The sequence below is a fragment of the Schistocerca piceifrons genome, chromosome 1, assembly GCF_021461385.2.
Source record: "Schistocerca piceifrons isolate TAMUIC-IGC-003096 chromosome 1, iqSchPice1.1, whole genome shotgun sequence".
NCBI classification, from domain to species: Eukaryota; Metazoa; Arthropoda; class Insecta; order Orthoptera; family Acrididae; genus Schistocerca; species Schistocerca piceifrons.
In genome coordinates, this window is record NC_060138.1 from 643267174 (window position 1) to 643290901 (window position 23728).

Here is a 23728-nt window from a genome sequence, read left to right on the forward strand (position 1 = left end):
CGGTGTATTATCTACTTTAGGCGACTCAACATCCTACACTATATGGTGAACAGTAGTCGGTCCTTTTCAGAATATTGTCATTATTCCATCCTTGATTTATTATTGTTTGCTTCTGACTGATAGGTAGATAGTTTAAATTTACCTTTTTACTTTTTTTCACTATTACTCTTTTTACTTCGTTCTGTTTCTTTATTGATTTGTGCTTTGTTTTGTAGGGATGGCGATCTCTTTGTTTATATAGCACCAGTCAGTCCTGTTTTGTTGTACATGATACCATGTGGAAATACTCAGCTGCTACTGACAAATATTGCTAAATATCTTGTACCTATAATTTTTGTGTGCGTATTAGTATTTTCTCTGAGTATAGCAATTGTTTATGTGATTTGTGTGAAATATACTGTAAGATTCGTTTGACCTACATAGCTAAATTGCATTTTCTGAAACTATCTTCAGCTAATTTATATATGTATATATTTTTTTATATATTTGTACTCAATTCATTTACCTTCCCACAAACAGTTAAAATCTTCTCGTCACAACCATTCTGATTTATTCCTGATATGTACTTTTTCTTTTTCATACCATGTAAAATGGTTGTCACTATAACTGCAGAGCTCTTTTTATGATATCCAACTGAACTTCTTTCAACAGAAGGTTTCTGTTATTAAGATGTGACTGATCACAATAGTTTTAATTGGAACTTTTTTTTTCCAGTGTAGTAAATTCTCATAATCAAAACTGTCCATGTCATTTGCCAATCATATGTTCAGCAGAAATAAGCAGTAAGAATATTTTGTAAAGTAGATAACTGTGTGTCTTAGAGATGCTTTTTTAAGGTTCTTTGGAATCTTACACTCACCTCCCAATACATTTATTCCTTAATATCTTTTAACGCTGACAAAAAAAAAATCTGTTTCACCTGAACTGTGTAGACACAGGGTCCTAATACATAATAAAAATATAATTTTCATATTGACACAGCTTCCATGTTCAAGGTTCAGATTTGAGCTGTGTACTCTGTTGGTAAGATAGTGAACAAGCTCCCATCTGACATGAAGCAAGAAATTGGGAATATCCACTAGTTCAAAGGAAAATTAAAAACATACCACATTAAACACTCTTTCCCTGTATTATCTGAGTATCAACAGCCCAGGATTTAAAATTTCTGTTCGCTACATGGCAAGTAGCAGTGTTTGTTATAAATATATACAACAAGTAATAATCCACTGTAAATAGGACTCAGTATCTACAGATTTAAAAAAAAAACATTTTCTGTGAATTTGTGATCAGTTAAATATGAAGCTACTAATACCAGATAATCAACAGATGTATAATAATACTGAGGAGGCAGCTGATTTTTTCAAAGTACCAGCCTTCTTTCTAATTTACTGACTAATATTTAGATGGCATATATGTGAATAACATTAAGCAGTGTAGAGATAATTTATTGTCAGTACAGTATACCAATTAAATATCTATGATGCCCTTGTCTCATTGTAATGAGTAACTTGACTTGTTCTACATCCCTGAAGGATATGCTTGTTGACAGCATATACAGACAATAAAGAGTGAATTAATCACACTCACCATGTTGTTTACACCATTTGTCACATACTCACTGCACTGCTGATCAGACTCAATGGCTAATATTGCAATGTGTTCTTTATCAAGTTTTCAGTGATATAATTGTCAAACATTCGTAATTTGTAACTGCAATGGCTAGAAATAGAAGCCAATTCCCATGTCCGTATTACCATGTTTACAGGACAATTGTTTACATGCATTCCTTTTTTCAAAAACTTTCCATCGAAAGATAATATATAGTCATAGGGAGTTGAGATGAAGAGCGGATGAGCCATTTTCTCCTGACAGTGATACCTCAACAGTAGCAAAGGCGGAGAGGATGGACCTCAATACAGTGGATCTAGCACAAGAGACAATCTGCTCGGCACAACAAAAATTCACATCACATCTTGACTTGCAACAAGCAGCTACGTTGTCAGCATCTCTCTCCATATTGGTGGTGGCTACAGAAATCAGTAGTATCTGTTATCAAAGTGATCAGCTATGAAAGGGATCTGTTCCCATATTGCGTGGCCTCTTAAGACACACCTGATGATTCGATCACAGATGGGACATCCTACAAAGTGATTAACAACCCTTCCTAATTTACTTTCAACCAAGATCTGATGGTGAACACTGAACTGAAAAGTACTCCAGGAGGTGAACAATCCTTCATCACTGGAAATAGTGATGCGACTAGGACATCGGATTCTGGAGAGCCTAGGAAGGAAGAGTTGGAGCTTCCTATAACTTCTTGCAGATGACTTAAGAACAAACATCTGCAAGGCACGTTGAACATCAGCACTTCACTAAAGACTGGGAAACTTAAAACAATTTACGGATGTGTTAAACAGATGCAACATACATATACTAGCACTTCAGAAAACCAGTGATGAGAAAACATTTGAATCAGAGGGCAACAAGAACTATAAAGGAAAAACAGGCATAAAGAATAAGCAGAAATTCACTATGCTCATAACAGTTCTCACTATCAAATGAAATCAATCAGAATTCATAACAACTTTTGTGTACCCATTGGCACATTTTCTCCCATTCTTATCAGCCAACAAGGGCTATTTCATCATAAATGCACTTACCAACAAAGACAACAGAAAAAATCGAGAGGAAGTCAAACAATTTTGGAAGACACTAGAAAATGAGACACCAAATATACCAAAGCACCACATAAAACAACTCATAGGAGACTTCAATGCACAGATTGGTAGAGAAGAGAAATACAAGGCACACAAACACATCATTAAGTATGGAGAAAGACTCATCAACTTCTGTGGACAATTTGACTTAAAACTAATGTCAACCTTTCTCAGGAAATTACCAAGGAGGAAGAAGACCTGGTCTTTGCCTAATACAAATTTAGGCTCATGGACAACAACCAAACAAAACAATAGAGAAATTTTGAAAATATCGGTCAGAAATGGACTAGGCACAGATTCGGACCACTTTTTAATAGAAATCAAAGCCAAATTTCAATCTAAAAACCAAATCCCAAAATTAAAAAAGTCCATAGAACTGACACAAAATTTCTGTCCGATCATAGGAACAAAGTCATTAAAACCTCCACGCAAAGAAGATTGGGAATTGGGATGCAATCAGAGAAGCAATAATAGAAATGGTGAAAGAACTACAACAACCATGAAGAATAAGGCAGCGTAGGTGGTGGAATAATATATGCGATGAAGTGACAGAGTGTAGGTGAACTGCTTCAAAAAAATGGAACTCCTGCTGAAAGGAAAGAGACTTTAATACATGCACTGAGATTATAAAACAGACATCACAAATTATTCAAACAGTGAAACTTACATATGACAAAAAATGGTTAGAGGAAATAGATACAAATTCCAGACAGAAGAACACTAGGGACTTCTACAGAGTTTTCAAAGGAAAAATAAGAGGTTACAAACTGATGAGCCTACACTTCATGGTTCAACACACAACTGTGAATTACTAGCAAAATACTTAAAAAATCTTCAAGGAACCATCACAGCAACTAATTTTCAGACAGCCTCAAAGGGAAAACCCACCTTCAAAACCACCATCACTGCATCAAACTGAATGATACATTGGCCAGCTGAAAAACAACAGAGTGCCAGGTGAATATGGAATATTAGCTGAGATGTGGAAACTGGGAGGGAAGCAGGCAGCTAAAACCATTTAAGAGATTATTAAAGATCATTGGGAGAAAGGAATAATACTGAATGACTGGAAACAAGACATAATCCATTTGCAACCCATAAAAAGGGTCACAGGACAGATACCAACAATTACCAAGGCATAACTGTGCTACAAAATTATACCCAAAGTTCTATTGAATAAGACAGAAGATCAACCACAACATACAACTTGCTAGTACAAGCAAGGTTCAGAAAAAAAGATCATGCACAGAGCAAATTTTTAATTTGAAAACTATTCTCAGGATCATAAAAATGTGGAACCTTAACACAGTCATTGCATTCATTGATTTCAAAAAACCATATGATTCTGTAGAGAGACAACAGATTGTATTCCTAACACTGGAAAAGCAGGTATCAGCAAAACCACCAGACAATTAATTGAACAGATACTCACAGACAACTTCAAAAGTTAAATATGTGGGAGAAGTTTCTGAATCCTTCAGAATTAATACAGGTTTTTGGCATGGTGATGGAATATCATTGATTCTCTTCAATCTGGGCTTAGACAAGGTCATGAGAGAATGGGATAAAGAACTACAAGAGAAAAACATCAAAGGAATCCATCTAGGACAAGGAAGAGTAAGATTTGAAGTGAAATGCCTCACTTTTGCTAACAATATTGCAGTATTTTCCAAGGAAAAAACAGATGCAAAGATAATGATAGAAACACTTCATGAAATTTCAGCTAAAACTGGATTACTAAAATGATGTGAGAAAATGGAATATCATTGAACATACACAAACTGAGAAAAATCTGTGCAAACACAACATGAAGACATCAAGAGAGTTGATAAGTTTAAGTATTTTTGAGAATGAATACAATCAAACGGATTAGATAACACTATAAGTAAGGAAAGATTGAATAAAATGGAATTAGCAAACAAACTCACCCAAAGCCAACATAATAAAAGATCAGAATCATTCCAGGCAAAAACTAAACACTACACAACATTAATTAAACAAGAAGAACTTCGTGAATCTGAACGCCAAAGACTGAAACAAAAAGGTGAACAAGAAGAACTGCAAAAGAAAGAAAGGAAAATACCCAGGCAAATTTTAAGACCACAAACAGGAGGAATTAAGATCTATACAGAAACATAGAAACCATCACGGAAGCAATAAGAATGAGGAGCTTAAATATTTATGGTCATATTTACAGAATTAATGACAATGGATTAATGAAGAAAATTTTTAATTTCATTTCCAAAGTTAAAAAACATCACGGGATGTCTCGAAGAGACAAAAAAAAGGACTTGAGAAAACTTAACATTGCAGAAGGCTCCCTATAGAACAGGGGAGGTTCTGGCTACTGATCAGTACTGCAAAATTTCCTGCCCAACAACAGAATTCACAAACTGGGAGGGTGGTATAAAATGAACAGAGTTCTGGAAAGATAAAAAGAAAAAGATTGTGCCTTTGCCTTAGGTTCTAAGTGGTCTATAATTGGCCAAATTCTCTATAAACCAATAACACTTTCAATGTAGAACTTATTTCCATTTTTACCACAGTATACTTAAACAAAACATTATTAGCCACCATATACTTCTTATTATTAAGACTATATAACATAATAATCTTGTAACTATTGGAAACCCTGTAATGTAACATATCACTCTTATGAATTGATGTGTAGCACAAGCATTTTTGAAACTGACAAATGATTATCAGCACTATAAAAAGTTTATTTTTGTAATAAAGTAGATAATCTACTGGTTGGATGTACATTTTGCTTATGTGCATGTATCATAAAATGAGTTGACGTCGCCCATACTCATGCCAGGACAACGATAAACACCATACCGCGTATGTAGTACTCGCTGGTTGGGCAGTTTATTCTGTGTCATAAGATACTGCCTTGACAATATATACATCATGAGACAAGATAAAACTTGTTATACACTCTCTCAAATGGAATCTTTTACATAAAACATATTGCTTGTGGACTTAGTCATTTTCATTTAATTGTGATGTTTCAAATGTTAAAACAACTTTATAATTAAGGGTCACTGTACACAAGAGTAGAACATATGATATGTTGATTTTCTGAAGATTATATTATATTGAGAATTGGATGTTGGATTTGTACACGTAACTTCCAGTAGTAACTGCTGTAGTTTGAGAAACAAAGCTCGATCGGAGTATGTTGGTGAATGTGCTGAAATGGTAGCAGACAGGAAGAGCTGCCTGAGAATTAACTTACCACAAAACCAGAGACAAAGTGGACTGAAGAAAGAAAAATAATCCATGGAGCAAAAATGATGGTAACTTGGAAATTCTGATGATTGAAACAGCTTTGCAATTTCCGATATTGTCAAACTGCACCAAATAGTAATAATAATAATCTCATGTGGTTTGACACCAGTTTGGTGATTTGCATGACCCTATTCCATATAGTTCCTGACATATCTTCACTGGGAGATGAAGTTAGGTAAAAATCAGACTCAAAAATTTTCAGTTTCATGGGAATTCAATCCCATGACCTCTAACTTTCCAGGTACGTGTTTAACCACTAGATCAGTGGGCCCAACTAAATTACTACTAATCACACAAAATAAAATTCAACATTGCAAAAAAATGTTGAAGTTTTGTCTACACCAGGTCTAGCAAAGGGTGGCCTGCAAGCCATTCCCCTCCAGTGAGTGCTTTCCCCTGCAATTACACCTGCACGGTGTCATCACAGTCTCTTCACAGCCTACAGTTCATTTGTTCAACACCAATCACATGGGGCAGTCTCTCTTCAATTGGTTCCTCAAGGCAGAGGCTTTCTTGTATCTTCATTCGCTGTCTCACTTCCAAGAGGCATTGCTGATTTAGTCTGCTTGCTCCTGGTGTTTTCCCAATTTTACTCTCTTTAATATTGTGCTATCATTCAGGTTGTAATTTTGGATAGTACAGCGGCTAGTTTTCTATTACAGTTCTCAAGAATGTTGAAAAGAAATCATCATTCTATCATTTCCTTTGGGCCTTTGTCCCGCTTCAATGGGGGGTCAGCCGTGTTACTGTAGATCTGGCAGTGTTAGTGGTAGAAGGTGGCCGCATGCCCTTCCTGTCATTATCCCGAACCTCCCGGGATGGAATTAGTGTACCCCAGCTGTCTGTGTCTAGTGTAAGCCATAAAATAGTGTGAATGTTTCCAAACGTCTGTGAGTCATGTAACTGAGGCAGAACGTGGGGACTAACCCAGTTTTCACGTAGGGGGATGTGGAAAACCGCCTAAAAATCACATCCAGCCTGGCGGGAGTAGTGGCCCTCATCGTTAATCCGCCAGGCGGATTTTATCCGGGGCTGGCATGCCTACCTGAGTCCAGGAAGTAGTGCATTAGTGCTCTCAGCTACCATGGTGGGTTGAAATGAAAGAATACTGAAAACTATGTTTTCAGCAAGGAGTGGGAGATTGAGTTTTGTTCACAGTTCTTATAAGAAATGTCTATATTGTATATGTACAAAATGCTGAAGTTGAAACAAAGGTAGTAATCTCACTGGACATTTGTCTTCCTTCCATGAACAAACACACAGATCGTTCTTTCTTGATGAGTGGTGCGCTTTAATGGAGAAGCCGAGAAAAGAGTTACGAGAGTTACCTGAAGCAGTAAGTCTTAAAGAAACCTGCAATTTTCGCAGTACACTTAACTAAAAAGAGAGAGAGAGGAATAAATTGTTTAACTTATCATTGGATTATTCATCAAGGAGCACTATGTAGGAAAAGTGTCAGAATGTTGTCCACAACGAAATGTGTAATGAAAATTATGAATATCACATGTGGAGAAAATTGATCATTCTGTCATCAAAAAAGTAATCAATTTTTCACTGAAGTTCACCTGGAATGTGGAGACATACTACTTCACTTGGAAATTCATTTATTCATATGCGACAAAATGTTTAGTTCACTTTTTTTTTCCTTTGAAAATAACTTTTCAAGTTTTTGAATGAAAAAGTAAAATAGGATACTAGAGAATTTGAAAATAAGCTGAAGGATGCTTATTATCAGAATTACCATTTCTAACAGATATTACAAATCATTCAAATAAAGTGAAATTCTGTTTGTAAGAAAAGTAAGACACTTTTTCTGATATGTTTATGTATATTAATTTATTCTGGTGTCAGGCCACAAGATCAGTACCAGAAACTCACAGATTTCACTTTTAAAATAAAATATTTTTCCAGATCACCCACACTTGTGTCAATGTATTTTCTACCATGGAGTACCTTATATCTACTCATCGTAATGCAGTGACCAATGAGTCTTTGGAACATCCAATTTCTTTTCACTACAAAGCAAATTAAATTTGATATTGCAGAACTTGTCAAGACCAAGTTAAATAAATCTAGCCTAAATATAAGATTGAGAAAAAAGAGAAGAAAAGGAATAAAAATCTAAGTTTTAGTTCCTGTCCTTTGACATTTATGTACAGAGCATAAGTAGGGCTCACAATCCACAATAACTGACATTGATCCCTGCAATTCACCAGAGTGGCTATTACAAGGCTGTAGCAGCACCACATGAGTCGAGTCGGAGGGGGAAGCACTCGCTTGAGGGGAATTGCTCACATGCCACGCTTTGCCAGGCCTGGTCTACACAACGTAATCAAGTCCCAACTGATATGAAGGCATGAACTGCCATCAAAAGTTTGGGAAAATCAGAAATGCATAATGGGCATGTGTAAGTATACTGAGCCACAAGCAGAAAACAGAACTGAACTACACAGTACAGTAACACTAAACAACTATGGGTCAGGAAAAACATAGCACCAGTTTTCATAGAATGTATGCTCTCCAGAGATCTATAATTGAGTTTAATCACATTTATCATAAAAAAGTGGCTTCTTGAAGGGCAGGAAAGGTGAGGTTTGAAAAAGAAACTATGTTGACAAGCAAAGCATGGAAATTTCTAAGCAGATTACCTGTTTACTTTTGAAAAGAAAAGTGACAATGGTGGTTCTTTGATATGTATCAGTAAAGCAACTGACAGAATGGTAGGTTTAATAAATACCTCTATAGTGACAGTGTGAAGAGTGTCACAAATGAGAAAGTGACTATAAATTAAGCTATAGACTCTGTTCTTTTAACAAAAGGATAGAAAAGAAAGAGATTCTGTCATGTAACACTTACTGAGAGGATTCATGAAAATTCATTTAGTCAGCATACATATGCATATTACAGCAGGAAAGAGTACCTGATACATGGAATATTTCTTGTGTCAGTGTCAGAATACAGTTGTTTGAAGGCAGTTTGATACTCATGGGCTTTGAGTAGAAAAGGTTCTCAGGGAAAATGATACTAATGATGTGCAGAAAAACTGTGGGCAAAGATGGGTGGAAATGATAGAAAACTAATTGAATTCACTGGAAAAGTCTGTCAAATTATTTCTCTGTCCCCATAATGAAGAAATAAGATGTCTGTGCATGATTTTATTCTATTCCCATATCTGTGTTATTTTTAATGATGTTCTGAAAAATTATCACTGCTCTGTTTGATCTGCTAGTTCTCTCTGCACAAAATATTTGGCCTTTCTGATTACATAATTTACAATACCTCACAGTTATTTCTAATCTGCTCTCTGGATGTTTTGTAGAAGATAGTGGGCAGATTGTCAAATAACTTTCAAAATGCATTCAGTATTGTGATGAAAGAAATGGTTCTGGGATCTCTAAAATACTGAATGCTTATTGTTAAACCATGTCACTTTCTGTATAACCATGTAAATTGGTGCAGCAAGCTACTGGCAACAACAGATGTTGAGGATGGGGAAGGTAGAGAAGTGGGGGAGAGGAGAGATACATCCAATTGCTGTGAAGTATGATTTGCACCACAGTTAACCACCATTACCTAGCTCCAAGTGCTAAAATAACTGTGTGAAGCAATGCAGAGGAAAAAAATTGCCCATGCTATGTTGATCAAAGGAATGGATGCTCCATCATAACAATTATCTTGGTTGATTGGTGACTCCATAGTGTCCTGTGCACTACGACCAGATAATGGGTGTACTTGGAAGAAGAGACAGCATTGGTCATATATTTTTGTTTATTATCGCAAAATCGATTTTCGGTCACTTAAACTAGTAAGCACTGGTGTCAATAAGCTATGTGATCGCTGTAAGCTTATTGACACCAGTGCTTACTAATTTAAGTTATATATTACAGCACTGAAGATGGTCACTAAGTGACCGAAAAGCGATTTTGCGATAATAAACAAAAATATACGACCAATGCTGTCTCTTCTTCCAAGTATACCAATTATCTTGGTATTTATTGTCAGTCAAGTGTTATCCAAAACTAAAATGAAAATGGTTTTAGAACACCACACTCACTGGATTTGATCCCTGTTCTTTGCGGGCTGTTTGGAATGAAAGTGTGTCCAAAAGGGAAGCTTGCCAGTTAGAAGAAGTGATACAAAACTGCTGGAGGTAATGTGCACTATAGCTTTGGACAACAACTGAAACAGGTGCATTAAGTATGGTGGACTCTATTTTAAAGATGATATGAGGGTTGCCCAGAAAGTAATGACCACATTTTTTTCCTTCAACAATTCTTTGTTGAACATAATGAGAATTACACAGATGAAAGGTCCTATTTTTCCATGTAATCTCCATCCCGTTCTATGGCCTTCCTCCAGTGTGAAACAAGGATGTGTATGCCCGTCAGTACCAATCCTTGTCCGGTTGCATAGCCAGTGTTTCATTGTGTGGATCACCTCCTTAACATCCTCAAAATTTCTGCCACAGATGGCATCCCTTAATGGCCCAAAAAGTGGATTGACATCATCAGTTCCCTGTAACATGTCAGATGTGACAGCTGTGGATGGTCTCCCCGAGCACTGCAAATAGTAGAGCTCCACCATATTGCCTTCTGATGACCTCACCCTCCATGCCCAGCAACTACCTGTACTTCTGTCAACAGCAGATGCTCCAGAGGCTTTGTACAAGTGTTTGTGAATATTCCTCACAGTTTCTTTCTCTACACTGAGAAATCCAATGACAGAATGTTGCTCGTAATGTACATCACATACAGACACTATTTTGAAACCATCCTGCAGCTATGCTGTCAGAAGTGACAGAAAATTGGTGCACTCACTCAGGAGACTTCAAATAATATTTATGTAATGTTTTTCATTCATAGAATTGTTTTCGGGTGAGAAAAAAATGTGGTGTTATTACTGTCTGGGTAGGCCTCGTAAAATATTATAAATGTTCTGTAAAATATAAATTGTGCAAATGAATAATTACAGCCACTTCCATACATAATTGCCACATGAAGAATAAGCACTATATTTCTGGCTAAGAACAATACTGTAAGAAATCAAACACAGCCCATAACCACTGGTCTACTGTGGTGGAGAACATTGGAAGCATACAAAGGAGTCATACAGCGGATTTATTAAGAACAAAATTAATCTCATTTCAAATAAATACACTGAAGGAAGTCTAAGTCCCTAATAGTTTGTTACAGCTCATCAAACAACTTGTACTGGGGAACAGTACCTGTAACTTAATAGTAGGTATACATCAATCTATGGTGCACCAAACCCATCATCAAATGGAAACTTCTTGATCAGCCCTTATAGTAATGTTCACACTCATTCACCAAAAATATACTGATAGTTTCAGTTTCAGTTAAAGATTATGAAATCACATCTACAAGGCATGAATGAGATACTTATGAATGTCGTCTTATAATGAGCAACATGCAAAATAAATTTAAACAAATATATGTTTAACTCATTTGCAACTGACTTCATCTCTCTGCTGGTAAATGGGTGCTCTAGAGGGAGGCAAGTTAAGCAGACAATTTGTAGTGTTTTGAGGATTTCTGCATAAATTCTAGAACCACTCGGCCTTCTACCATCTTGAACACACAATATTTTAAATATAAGTGAGAGAGAGCCTATTTATTGTGCATCACCTGTCTGTGTGTGCAGGTTTGAAGTTTATCGTGAGACGACTATAGACATGGCAGTCAAACAGCACCGACAAGTGTTTGCTGGTCGCGCCATGGAAGCCGTAGTGAAAGAACAAGGAGTGTTTATGTATTCTGTGCTGTTTTATAACTTTGACTATTGTAGTGGACAAAAAAAGAACAATGGAGTTGGAAAAAAGACTTAATTAATGCTCTTTTTGGACTTGGAATGGATAAAACATGTATTCAGATTGAAAATGGACTTTGTTATTAAGCCAACCCTTTCTTATGTTTAAATGAACTCTGTTTTTAACATTTGGACATGTGAAGAGACTTACTTGATAGTGTTTGTTTATGTGGAGAAGGAGTTTTGTAAAAGTTTGATGTTCAAATATATGTTATGAAGCGAAGCAAAAGAAACTGTGTACGATTGTTTATTTTTATAAGTAGAAAGAGTTGTGAGGTAACGGGCGAGTTGTGGTGCCCTGAAAATATTCTAAGTCTGGAGCTGGCATGGCTGCACTGAGGCCTCTTGGTGGGTCGTGGCCCAGCAGGGACCACGTAGTGCCAAACGTTAGCTTAGCAAGAGGGGTAGCCCCAAAGTGCGGTCCAACCACACGGCTGGGAATTCCATGGTGACTGTGACGATGAAGAAGACATGCCAGGAGTGCCAAAGATGGCAGACTTTGTGAAACATTAATGGCAGACATTTCACAGTTCGTATAGAAATTAATAACAGCCAGAGGAATAATGATAACTTAATAAGAAACATGCACATTTCCATTATTTGCACGATGATTCTGATGGTGTAATCAGATTTTCAATATCTTTATTAGTTTAAAGTTTAGTATCTGACTGTAAATTTTACAAGTAACACCCGGCAACAAATTTCCAAAATCTAAACAACTCATCCGATTTCGTCAATTGACATGTCTTTAGAAAGCCATTAGTGTAAACCTAAATTGGTATGAATTACTGGCATGTAACTTGAATAGTACATGAGTTATTGGAGGTCAAAGTGGCCGATTACTATCGATCGTGTCAGGCCATAAGTACTAAACAGTTACACAAAAAAATGATAGTAGCATGCTTATAAATATGTTTATTCTTCTATGTCTTTGTTTACATCTGAGATATACTATTCATGAAGAAATTGGTTAAATATTTACTGTGTTCTAGAAAGCACAGAGACATTAGCCTACTGGCCTACCTTTTGTTCTATTCCTTTGATATATGTTTATTTAATTTGTTTATGTATCTAATAATGTGTGTTAGAGTGTGTTAGAGTATTTCAAATGTGTTTCAAAATGTGTGTGAGTTTGCATTGGCTTGGAGACATGACAGGAGCACTATCACCAATCACAGCGCTCGTTACTAAGGGAGGCAACTACCGAAGTGAATGGAGGGGAGTTCAGAACAGGGCGGCACCAGGGTGAATAGGCATAGAGAACTTGGGGAGTTGGGGATAGTATGGGGTGAGGCACGCACAATGGCGAGAGAGACTTGGAGTGTGGAGTGGTTTGCATGTGGTCGTGAGAGATAGAAATACTTCGGAGTGCAGACTTCTGAACTTCTGAGATTTCCAAAGTTTCTACAGTACAGATGTAGTACGTGTTTAGAAGTGAATATCTCAAGAGCTATGTTGTCATTCATAACTAATTATGTGCAGTAGGAATCTATTGTTTCCCTGTTATTCCACTTATATTTTATTTAATTGCTGGACCATTGACACCAATAAGTGTTTTACAGAAATATACCACATTCTCAAAAGTACTTCTACTATTGTACTCTTCATTTAAAGTTGTTAAGATAGTACCTGCAGATTTAATTTAATTGCAAAATTTCTACGTTACATTCGCAATTGCCGAGTGATAGGAACTTTCGAACATTCAGTTCAAGTGTCTATTCATGTGTCTATTCTCAGCAGTATTTGGCTTGTAATGTGGCAACTATGTATACCAACCAAAACTTTTAATATTTCAACTCTGAGTTGGAGGGTACGTAGTTGAGGGCCACCACACCATCACATCATCATTTATTATTTGAAAGCCCGCAGAGTCTTAGCTAACCAGCAGGGAAAGTTGGCTAACCATCTCAAGTAAGTCGTATTGTTAAAGAAGTGGGATTTTGCACTCATACTTCGCCACTTTAAGTCGTCCAGAGCATTAGAAACTGTTTCAGCATGGACCACAATGCACACTGTAGAAAATGTCAACAGAACGCATCTGACCCTGGCAAATACAGAAATTTCTTTTAACATACTGTATGCTCACAAAATTAGTTCATTTTTTACAATAACTTGGACTCACAAGGAGAAAACTAAATTCATTCATCAAGAAAAGAAGATTAAAAACACCTCATAGAGATTTTCTATGGCCCAGACTCTTGCTTTGTCAACTATAAATTTCACTGGAAAATCTTTCATAAAATGCATCACTGGCCTATTACTTGCTGATTTAAACTCTTACAAAATAACAGAATACAAAAGAGTTGTTACCCTACACAGTTCAGCAAGTTAAGAAAACGCTGTGTACGAACTCTTTCACGTTCAATCCGTGCACATCTGTTTACTTAGTTTGCAATGATATGCTCTCTATGTCAGTAAATAAATAGGCAAAATTAGCATTTTCAAAACTAAATCTCATTTAATCTAGTATGTGTCAATCACAGTACAAGGAACCTAATTGCCCTAACAGTTGTTTTGCACTCAGAAAACTTGTATTTCCTGCTGACCTATGGAGTAATTTTGTAATGAGTGGTAAAACAGCAAATTTAGTTTTATACAACACAAATAAATGAACAAAACTGTGGCAGTTATTTTAAGAGAGGACCTTTCATACAGAGATGTAAAAATAGCTTTCAGTGAAGTTAATAGCAACTACATTAACATTAAGCATGGAGTCATAAGTGTAAGAAAGTGTACACTGAAAGCCACTACAAAGGCAGGAACTCTTTGCTGACAAGAAATGGCTGTCAGTATGGAAGACATATGGACTCCAGTATCAGAGTTAGAGTTTGAGAGAACTCAGAACTTTGGAAGACTTGTGAACAAACAACACAAATTTCTAAAATCACTGATGGAAATGACAGCCAATTGATTATTCAAGCCAGTATGTAGGATTTTTGAGACTTTTTGAAAAAATACAATTATATAACCCTGTAGATGATAAAGACTTGAAAAATATTATTCGAGAGTGAAATAAAAAAAGGACGCAAGTCATGCTGAGTAGCAGAAATGAGGTTAGTGATAAAAACTTAATACCAAAATTAGGGCCAATAGACAAAGAGACACCACTTTGTAACCTTTGAAGCACAATAATGCACACAATACAAAGCAAGGACGATATAAGAAACATGCTAGCACATACAAATAGGCCATTCTTCACTAAAAGAGATCTACTAGTGTCAAACATAGGACAAATCTGAGAAAGAAATATCTGAGACTGTACATCTGGAGTGCAGCCATATATAGAAGAGATCGAAGGACTGTAAGAAAACTGGAAAAAAGCGAATCAAAGCACTTGAGACATGGTGTTGCAGAAGCATCCTAAAAATTAAGAACACTCATAAGATATTAAATGAGGAGGTTCTCTGTTAAACCACTGAGGAAAGGAATATACAGAAGAAAATGCTCACTAGAAGAGGGAACTTGTAAAAAGTATGTATTACAACATCAAGGAATAGCTTCCATGGTTGTAGAGAGAGCTGTAGAGGGGAGGAAACTGTAGGTGAAGAGAGAATTTGGAATATGTTTAATAAACAATCGGGGATATTGGGTGTAAGTGTCAATCTGATATGAAGAGGCTGGTGTGCAAGAGGAAGTCATGTTGTGCCCAATCAAACTGATCAGAATACTTCTGGAAAGAAAGGCCAGTTAAACACATGAAAATGTTCACAATAGAGACTGAAGCAGGTGGCCATTAAGTGTGACTGGATAACTCATGAAAAGAATAAAGTAGCAAATCAAGAGAACTGTTACTTTACAATCAAGAAACAGCTTATGCACGATGATGAAATGAAACAACCAGTTCATCATTACAATACATGGAAAACATCTCCAATAGAACAAACAAATATGGTTCTATGTTACAATAAAATATGAAGAAACGTGTATGCTGTTTACAGGGGTTGGAAAAAAATATGAACACACTGAGAGAAATGCATGATAAACATAAATACAGGTGCTAGCAAGCACTGTTGTATTTGATCACGAATAGCACCTGAACAATGACCTCACTACATTGCAAGCGTCAGATATAGCCACATCAGTCTTCTTTGTAGTTGTGAGTGCATTTTGCTGGAGCTAAGTGAGATCAAACATGAGCAAATTCATGATGTTTGTATAGTGGATGCTTCAGTAACAAAAGTAACTGAAATGTTTGGTATTTAAAGAGACACCATATCATAGATTTATACCAAATACATGGAAATCGGGAAAATATCACCTGCTACATCACAATGTAAATGAAAGTGTGTGCTGAGTGATCCTGACAAATTGTCCTTGGAGAGGATTGGTTTGAAAAATAAGAGGATGTTAGCTGCAAAATTTGTTATAGAACTGAATGTTGCACTCATGAACCTAGCACCAAACTAACCATGAAGGGAACTCCACAAGCTGAGAATTGCAGGGTGAGCTGGAATTCCAAAACCACACATCAGTAACACAAATGCTGGTAATAGGAAAATATGGTGCCAAAGCCATGAAACCTAGACTATGGGGCAATAGAAGAGAGTCTTTTGATAAAATGAGTCTTGCTACACACTGTTTCTAACTTCTGGCTGAGTTTACATCTGGCTTACAATGCAGACTGCGTGTTGCCAAGAGCGAAACATGGCACGTGTTTGGTGACAATTTGGGAGCCATATCATGGTATTCCATGGGCTCCATGGTTACTGTGCAAGGCCAGATGTCTGTCAGGGATTATGTTACCATTTTGGTTGATCAGGTGCAATGGAACAAAATTTGTTTCAAAATGGTGATGCTGTGTTCCAAGATGACAGGGCCTCTGTTTACAAAGCTCACATTTTCCAGCACTGGTTTTGTGAGCATGAGCACGCCCTGGCCATCAAAGTCACCAAATCTCAATATCATTTAGCCCTTGTGGTCTACTATGAAGAGAAGAGGACATGATTATTATGCACTTCCATTATCATTACCTGAACTTCCCTCTATTCTGCAACAAGCATGGTATAAGATTCCTCTGGAAACCACACAGGACCTCTATTTATCCATTCCCAGATGACTGGAAGCTGTTTTGGAACTCATTGGTTTTATTGGTTTTTCCTATGATGTATTAGGCATGTGTTATTTTTTGATGTTTCCATATTCCCCACCCCCTCCAAATACAATAAACACTATTTTCATTGGCGTTTGTTTTTATTCACTACCATTCTTAATTAATTGCAATTTACTTTTTGCTACTCACTAGCATGAGGATAATTTGTAAATGTACAAAAGAACAGAGTGCACTTATAAAAATTGCTCAGTTCCCTAAATGATGAAAGGGCAGTTCATGTATTTTAATCTTCATGCTGGCAGTATTTCACAATAGAGTAAAAGTACCTAAATTCCAAAAATCATATTACTGCTGTCAACACACTGTATTACTGTATACTTGTACAATGTTTTTGAGTAAATGATTTTATATATATATATATATATATATATAGAAGGAAACATTCCACATGGGAAAAATTATATATAAAAACAAAGATGAGGTGACTTACCGAACGATAGTGCTGGCAGGTCGATAGACACACAAACAAACACAAAAATACACACAAAATTCAAGCTTTCGCAACAAACTGTTGCCTCCTTCCCTCTTTCCTGATGAGGCAACAGTTTGTTGCGAAAGCTTGAATTTTGTGTGTATGTTTGTGTTTGTTTGTGTGTCTATCGACCTGCCAGCGCTTTCGTTTGGTAAGTCACCTCATCTTTGTTTTTTTTTATATATATATATATATATATATATATATATATATATATATATATTCCACTAATTATTCATAAATAGGCAAATGATGAACATAAATAGTGAAAAGTGATATTATTTAATGAAATTAAGTCAGAATTTCAGTAAATTATATAACTAGCAAACTGATCTATCACTCTGCATTTCTGTGCCCTTAAGAATGCCTAAATGTGCTCATCTCACTACAGTAAGTGTCTTTAATGTTAGTTACATAAATTAAGCAGTTCTAAAAAGCATGAACAAGCTTATGTAATACAAATATGAGGGTCACTCTGAAGGTTTAAGAAATTAATTCAAATTCCTGTTTTTGCAAAGTTATAATTTTACATTTCCTCGAATAATTTGCTTCACAATGTATTCTAGAATGTATACTATAGTGCAACTTGGCGACCTCAGAGTGTGTCTTCCTGGGAGATTTATCAAGAAAACCCAGTATCCAGATATATCTGATTACAGAGACTCAAATTAATTTTTGTGGATGATTTCTTTTCTTTATGAGAACAGAAAGAAAGTGCACGGTTCTAGATATAATTGCCTAGTGGGTGTAGAAATGTCTAGAGCTAGGATTTTTCAAGACAAACAAGGGTGGAAAGAGGAGAGCAGCTGGTCTCCTAGTATGTCGATATGCTGTCATGACAGTACAAGATCTTATGCATTTCAGCTTTTGCCATCTTCTGCTTTGTCATTTTGAAAAATCATGTAAATTCAAATCCCAATATACAAAGCTGCAGTTACTATCTTACTGTCAAGTGCTTTTTTAATTATAGTTCAGTATTTTTTAGTTTAAGCTGCAACACAAAGTCGCACAGGAGGCCAGCAGGTATTATTTGAGAACTGAGTATGTCTTTTTTCACAGCTGTTTGGCTGCTAATAATAACAGTCCACTTGTTGTTCCTCAAAGCACAAAATGTGTGTACAAAAATGAAGTTTTGAAAGTGGGCTGTTGTTATTAGTGGTCAAAAAGCAGAGAAAAAAGATGTGCTCAATATTGGTAAGTATCCACTAACTTGAAAGAAAATGGGCACTGTGCTTTGGCCCATCTTCCTTGCCCTCTTCATATTTGCTGGATAAATGTCATTATGGAAGTGTAAGTCGAAAGGCATTCATTTCATTTTTTTTAGTCAAAATTAAACAGGAATGTTCCCACATCAATTACATAATTTTGTCTCCTTGATTCAATTAAATGAAATATATACTGTTAGATATATGCCACTATTAGGCAGTAGAATTTTCATTGACTGTAAGCCTTTTTACATGAGGACTCTTGTATTAAGTCAATAGAATAGGATGTCTATGCTGTCCCAAAAGCATGGTGACTGTGTTGGTAGGTGCAGAATGGAGGTTCTACAAAAATTCTTGAAACAAATTTAATTTTGAAGGACAGTTACATAATTTCAGTATTTATTGGACTACTGACAGCCCATATGCATGAAAGAGGAAGAGGTTCCAAATGTCATGCAAAGTTCCACAAGGTACTGACTGGCATTCATAACCAGTTTGACACTGTAATGCATCATCATTCAGAACTGACCCTGGGCATGTGAACATTGTATATTTCTCCTTGGTTTTCCACAGCAATACATAACTGAACATTTCCTAAACAATTTACATTGGGGATTTGTTTCAGTGTGCCTTTTTTTGGAAGTGTAATGCCAAACAGATCCCACTTATGAAAAACGAAATACAGAGTGACCATCATAAATTAAAGAATCAACAAATAAAAAAAAACTCAATTGCATAATTTTTCAAGGTATTCATCAGTATATTGTTGTTATTAATGTTGTCTACATAGCTATGAACTTCTACTCCTAAATGTTTTTGCTGAAGATTTTATATGTACAGCAAAGCTGTCTCTATTACATTATCTGAACTCAATGTGGTCTTGAGGGGCAAGGAGGTAAATTGTTTCAAACAGTGATGAATATAGCATGCAGATACAAGCATAATAATGTTTAGAGGCTTTATGAAAATCAGTGAGGAAATAAATCATTTGTAGCAATTAGTCAAATTGACCTTAAGCAATGTTTCTACAGGTGTCTCTCTTAACTGAATATCCTGTGTGCAATACATGAATCTTCTGTACTCACCAATATTGAGATAAGCTTGCACATGTACATTTTAAAATCATGAAGAATTACAATATTACAATTAAATATTAATAAACATAGTTTGCTGGTGTTATTTTATTTCTGCAGTAGTATATAAAATGCTTAGGAAGAAAAAAAGATATGGACACCACAGATGAAATAGAACACTAGAAAATTTCTCAAAATTAAATAGTCTGTGTTGTTGTTGTTATGTAAGCAATTACCAATTATAAAATTCTCATATTAGCTGGAAAATATCACATAAACATTTAAGATGAGTTAAAGTACAAGTTATGTTTTGGACATATACAACACAATATAAATGCTCTCCCATAAGTTATTTTAAATTAAAATTCCAGTGTAAGTTATTGAATTCATCCGCTAGTTTAACCTAATTGCATCTCTACATAAAAATGAATTAACTAGTTTCTCTTACCTGTCTCCGTCTGAGTTTTTTGTACTTCTGCGATTCAACAAGTGTGCCGAGAAAAGAGAAAAAGGACACGTTACAGTCTATAGTTTATGAGATGTAACACTTAAAAGTCTACAACTTATTTCTCAATTACATTTTTGAAAAGATACACAATTACAGGAGCACACAGTCGTCTTTCAGTAAGTGGATAAAGACTACATAAATAAATACATAAATTTCCTGCTGACAGTCCTGAACAGAAACAGAAATCATAGTTCAGCCAGTAAAAACTGTTAATTTTACAACTGTACTTACAAAATTATCCACTCATCAGCACAATATGAAAATTACTGACAAATTACAAAGCAAAGGAATACCTAAAGTGATAAGTTCTCATTATAATGATGTTATTAAGTTTGTCAGGCACCAATACTTCTATAGTGTCTCTTCCCCTCCTCACTTCCCATAATATCATCATTCCCATCCAGTTTAGTAACTCCACTGAATTTTTCAACAGTAACACCTATGTGATGTCAGGATACAACTACAAAAGATATCAAAATCTTGAGTACCAGTTTTAAAAAAGGAAAGAAAAAACACACAAACAAATTGTCTCCCAATTTCATTATCCACATCCTGAAACATGCTCAGTTGAACTCTTCACCCACAGCTGATTTTGTCAATATTTGAGCCACTTGTATTTCTGTAGCTGATGTACTTTACTTCCAATTGTGCTTTACTATCAAACTGCCATACAAAATTATACTTAATACCAGTATGGTTCAGTCATTAATGTTCCCTTCTATACCAACAGATATAAGCATAACAGATTGTCTTAAAAGACATTTGGAGTTTTCATATATGTTCTAAAATCTTTAGAACATTTCTTTGGCCACAAAATTCCTCTAAAAACATAAAACTGTTTCTGTTGTATGAAGTGGCCACAAGTTTGTCTTTTTGTAGTCCAATACAGAGTGTTTCCAAAAAGAAACATGAATCATGTTGCATATACTCTGCTCTCTTCACTCCCCCACTTAGGATCAACATAATACAGAACAGCATTTGTATATGTCTTTCTGTAACACAAACATCAGCTTCCCTTTGATATTTCAAACATTCACTTCAGACCTTTTCAACATCTTTCTATAGGTCTATTTTCATGTCTACTAAAATTGTTAATTTATGCATGATCGTTGGGCTTGAGCTGTCAAAGAATTACAATGAATGTTCAATAAGCAATGCAACACTCACTTTTTTTCCTCACTCAGTTTTGGTTCAACAAATGTAGAGTTTGTTGTGGGACATCAAGGACTATTCTCACTTCAGCTCCTATAATTCCATGAAGTTCTGATTGGTGGCGTCCCTATATGTAGCCTTCAAAATGGTGTCTGTAACGGAAATGCGTTTCAAGCAGAGAGTTGTTCTTGGTTTCTTTTTATGGAAAACCAGAGCATCACAGATATTCATATACACATACAGAATGTCTATAGAGACCTTGCAGCGAACAAAAGCACTGTGAGTCAATGGGTGAAGTGTCTGTCATCATCACAACCAGGTCACGCAAATCTATCCGATCTCCTGTGTGCTGGCCGACAGCACATGGCTGTGGCTTCAGCAATGTTGGAAAGTGCAGACACTCTCATTTCAGGTGACTGATGGATCACATCAAACACCTCACTGCACAATTGGACATCTTTGTTGGTAGTGCTGACACAACCATCCACCGTTGGGGTGCTCAAAGGTGTGCAAGCATTGGGTTCTTCACAGTATAACCATCTGTGTGCACCTGCTTGCACATTACAAGGCTGGTCACGACAATGGTTTGTCAAACACTATGTGGAGGTTATTGCTGAAGCAAATCGTTGGCTCCTATGTCAGCCATTAGACTGGTACCATGCGAGCATACAGGACTTCCCAGTTAAGTTGGTGTAAGGCTATCACAGTGAATGGAGATTATATTAAAAACAGGGTTTTGTATTCAAAAGAGTGGATAATAATATGGTGTATTAGAATGCTGAATTAAACCAAGCTGCTTTCAGAAAAAATGGTGTTGCGTTACTTATTGAATGTCCTTCCTAATTAACTCACTGTATTCATATTCAACCATGTCTCCACAATCTTCTTACCTGGTATTGACATCCATCTGCTTCTTGCAAGGTTTGCAGTCTTCTATAATGAATCTATTTAGCAAGTTTTGGTCATAAGTGCATTGATTAAGAAATACTCTGCAAAGAACTTGGATCACTGAGTTCTCTCATTCAAAACATTGTCATTAATTTATACATAATACCTGTGAGTTTGTTTCACAATTCCTGACAATCAAAATGCAATTAACATATAGTGGCACATAAACAATTAAGTCATCAAAACTTCCAACACATATATTTATCAATTTTAGAGTGTTGAAATCCTATTTCCTTCACAAAATTGCCAAGTGCCAAGCTCTCAGAATGTGGTTCACTCCATATAAGGAGTTGTGAAGTTCACATCCAGGTCCTTCCATATTCTGTACACCTCAAAGTACTTCAATATAAATATCATCAACAAGTCTTTCATGTAGAAATGTATTCTGTACATCTATTTGTCCTATGACAAAAGTCGTATTCATTCGCCAAACTAAAAATAGCAGTCAAAGTAGTGAGTCAAAGAGCATGTTTCCTTATGGTTATATGCTATTACCTATACTCAACCTCAGTTTCTAAATCTGTCTTGTCCTGTCCAATATTTCAGGATAATTTTCTGTTACTTTGAACACTCAACAGCTCTTATTTACTGGAAGTGATGTTGATATTCGAGGTACAGTTCTTCTTTTATTGCCTTCGTCCATTCTCATGACAATGTTTATTCATTAAAGCTTCAAAATCCTGAGATACATTTTCCACATACGAGGGTTGCCCAGTAAATAATGCCCCATATTTTTTTTCTCCAGAAGTATTTATTCCACAACAATCAAATTTACATATGTGAAAGACTGATGTTTTGTCTACTTGCTTTATTTTTCCACATAATCTCCTTCAAGTTCGACGGCCTTTTTCCAGCGAGACACACGAGCGTGTATTCCCTGCCGGTAAAAATCTGTACTCTGCCTACGGAGCCAGGTTGTCACTTCGTGAATCACTTCTTCGTCATCGGCAAAACGTCTTCCACGAATGAAATTCTTCATTGGCCCAAACAAGTGAAAGTCTGAAGGAGCCAAATCGGGGCTGTAGGGTGGATGGGGTAACACTATCCAACCCAGTTTCGCGATGTGTTCACAAGTCCTCAAACTTGTGTGAGGACGAGCATTATCATGCTGAATCAAAACATCCTGTGGGTTAACATGACGCCCAAGGCGCCGGAAGCGCTGCTTAGTTTGTCTAATGTTTTGACATAAGCCTCTGTCGAGTCGTAATGCGTCGATCCTGTCGAATGAGAACATCAGCCCGCTGCAACATGTCAGGCGTCACAGCCGTGGGAGGCCTTCCCGACCGCGGCAAATCTCGGAGCTCCGCAGCACCGCCCTCTGATGCTTTCACCCTCTGTGCCCAGCGACCAACAGTACTCCTATCGACTGCAGATGTTCCGTAGACTTTGCACAAGCGTTTATGAATATTGTCCACGGTTTCTTCCT

The 23728-nt window shown here is 36.3% G+C and overlaps 1 protein-coding gene across 1 annotated transcript in view; it reads right to left on the bottom strand.

Annotated features, from left to right (window-relative positions):
• The window catches only part of LOC124760357 (collagen alpha chain CG42342-like), a 641799-nt gene that overhangs the window by 331459 nt on the left and 286612 nt on the right, over positions 1–23728 (bottom strand). Inside the window, exon 15 of the mRNA XM_047249099.1 lies at positions 20143–20169. Within this exon, the coding sequence (XP_047105055.1) occupies positions 20143–20169 (27 nt within the window). The remainder of the gene's footprint in view (positions 1–20142; positions 20170–23728) is intronic.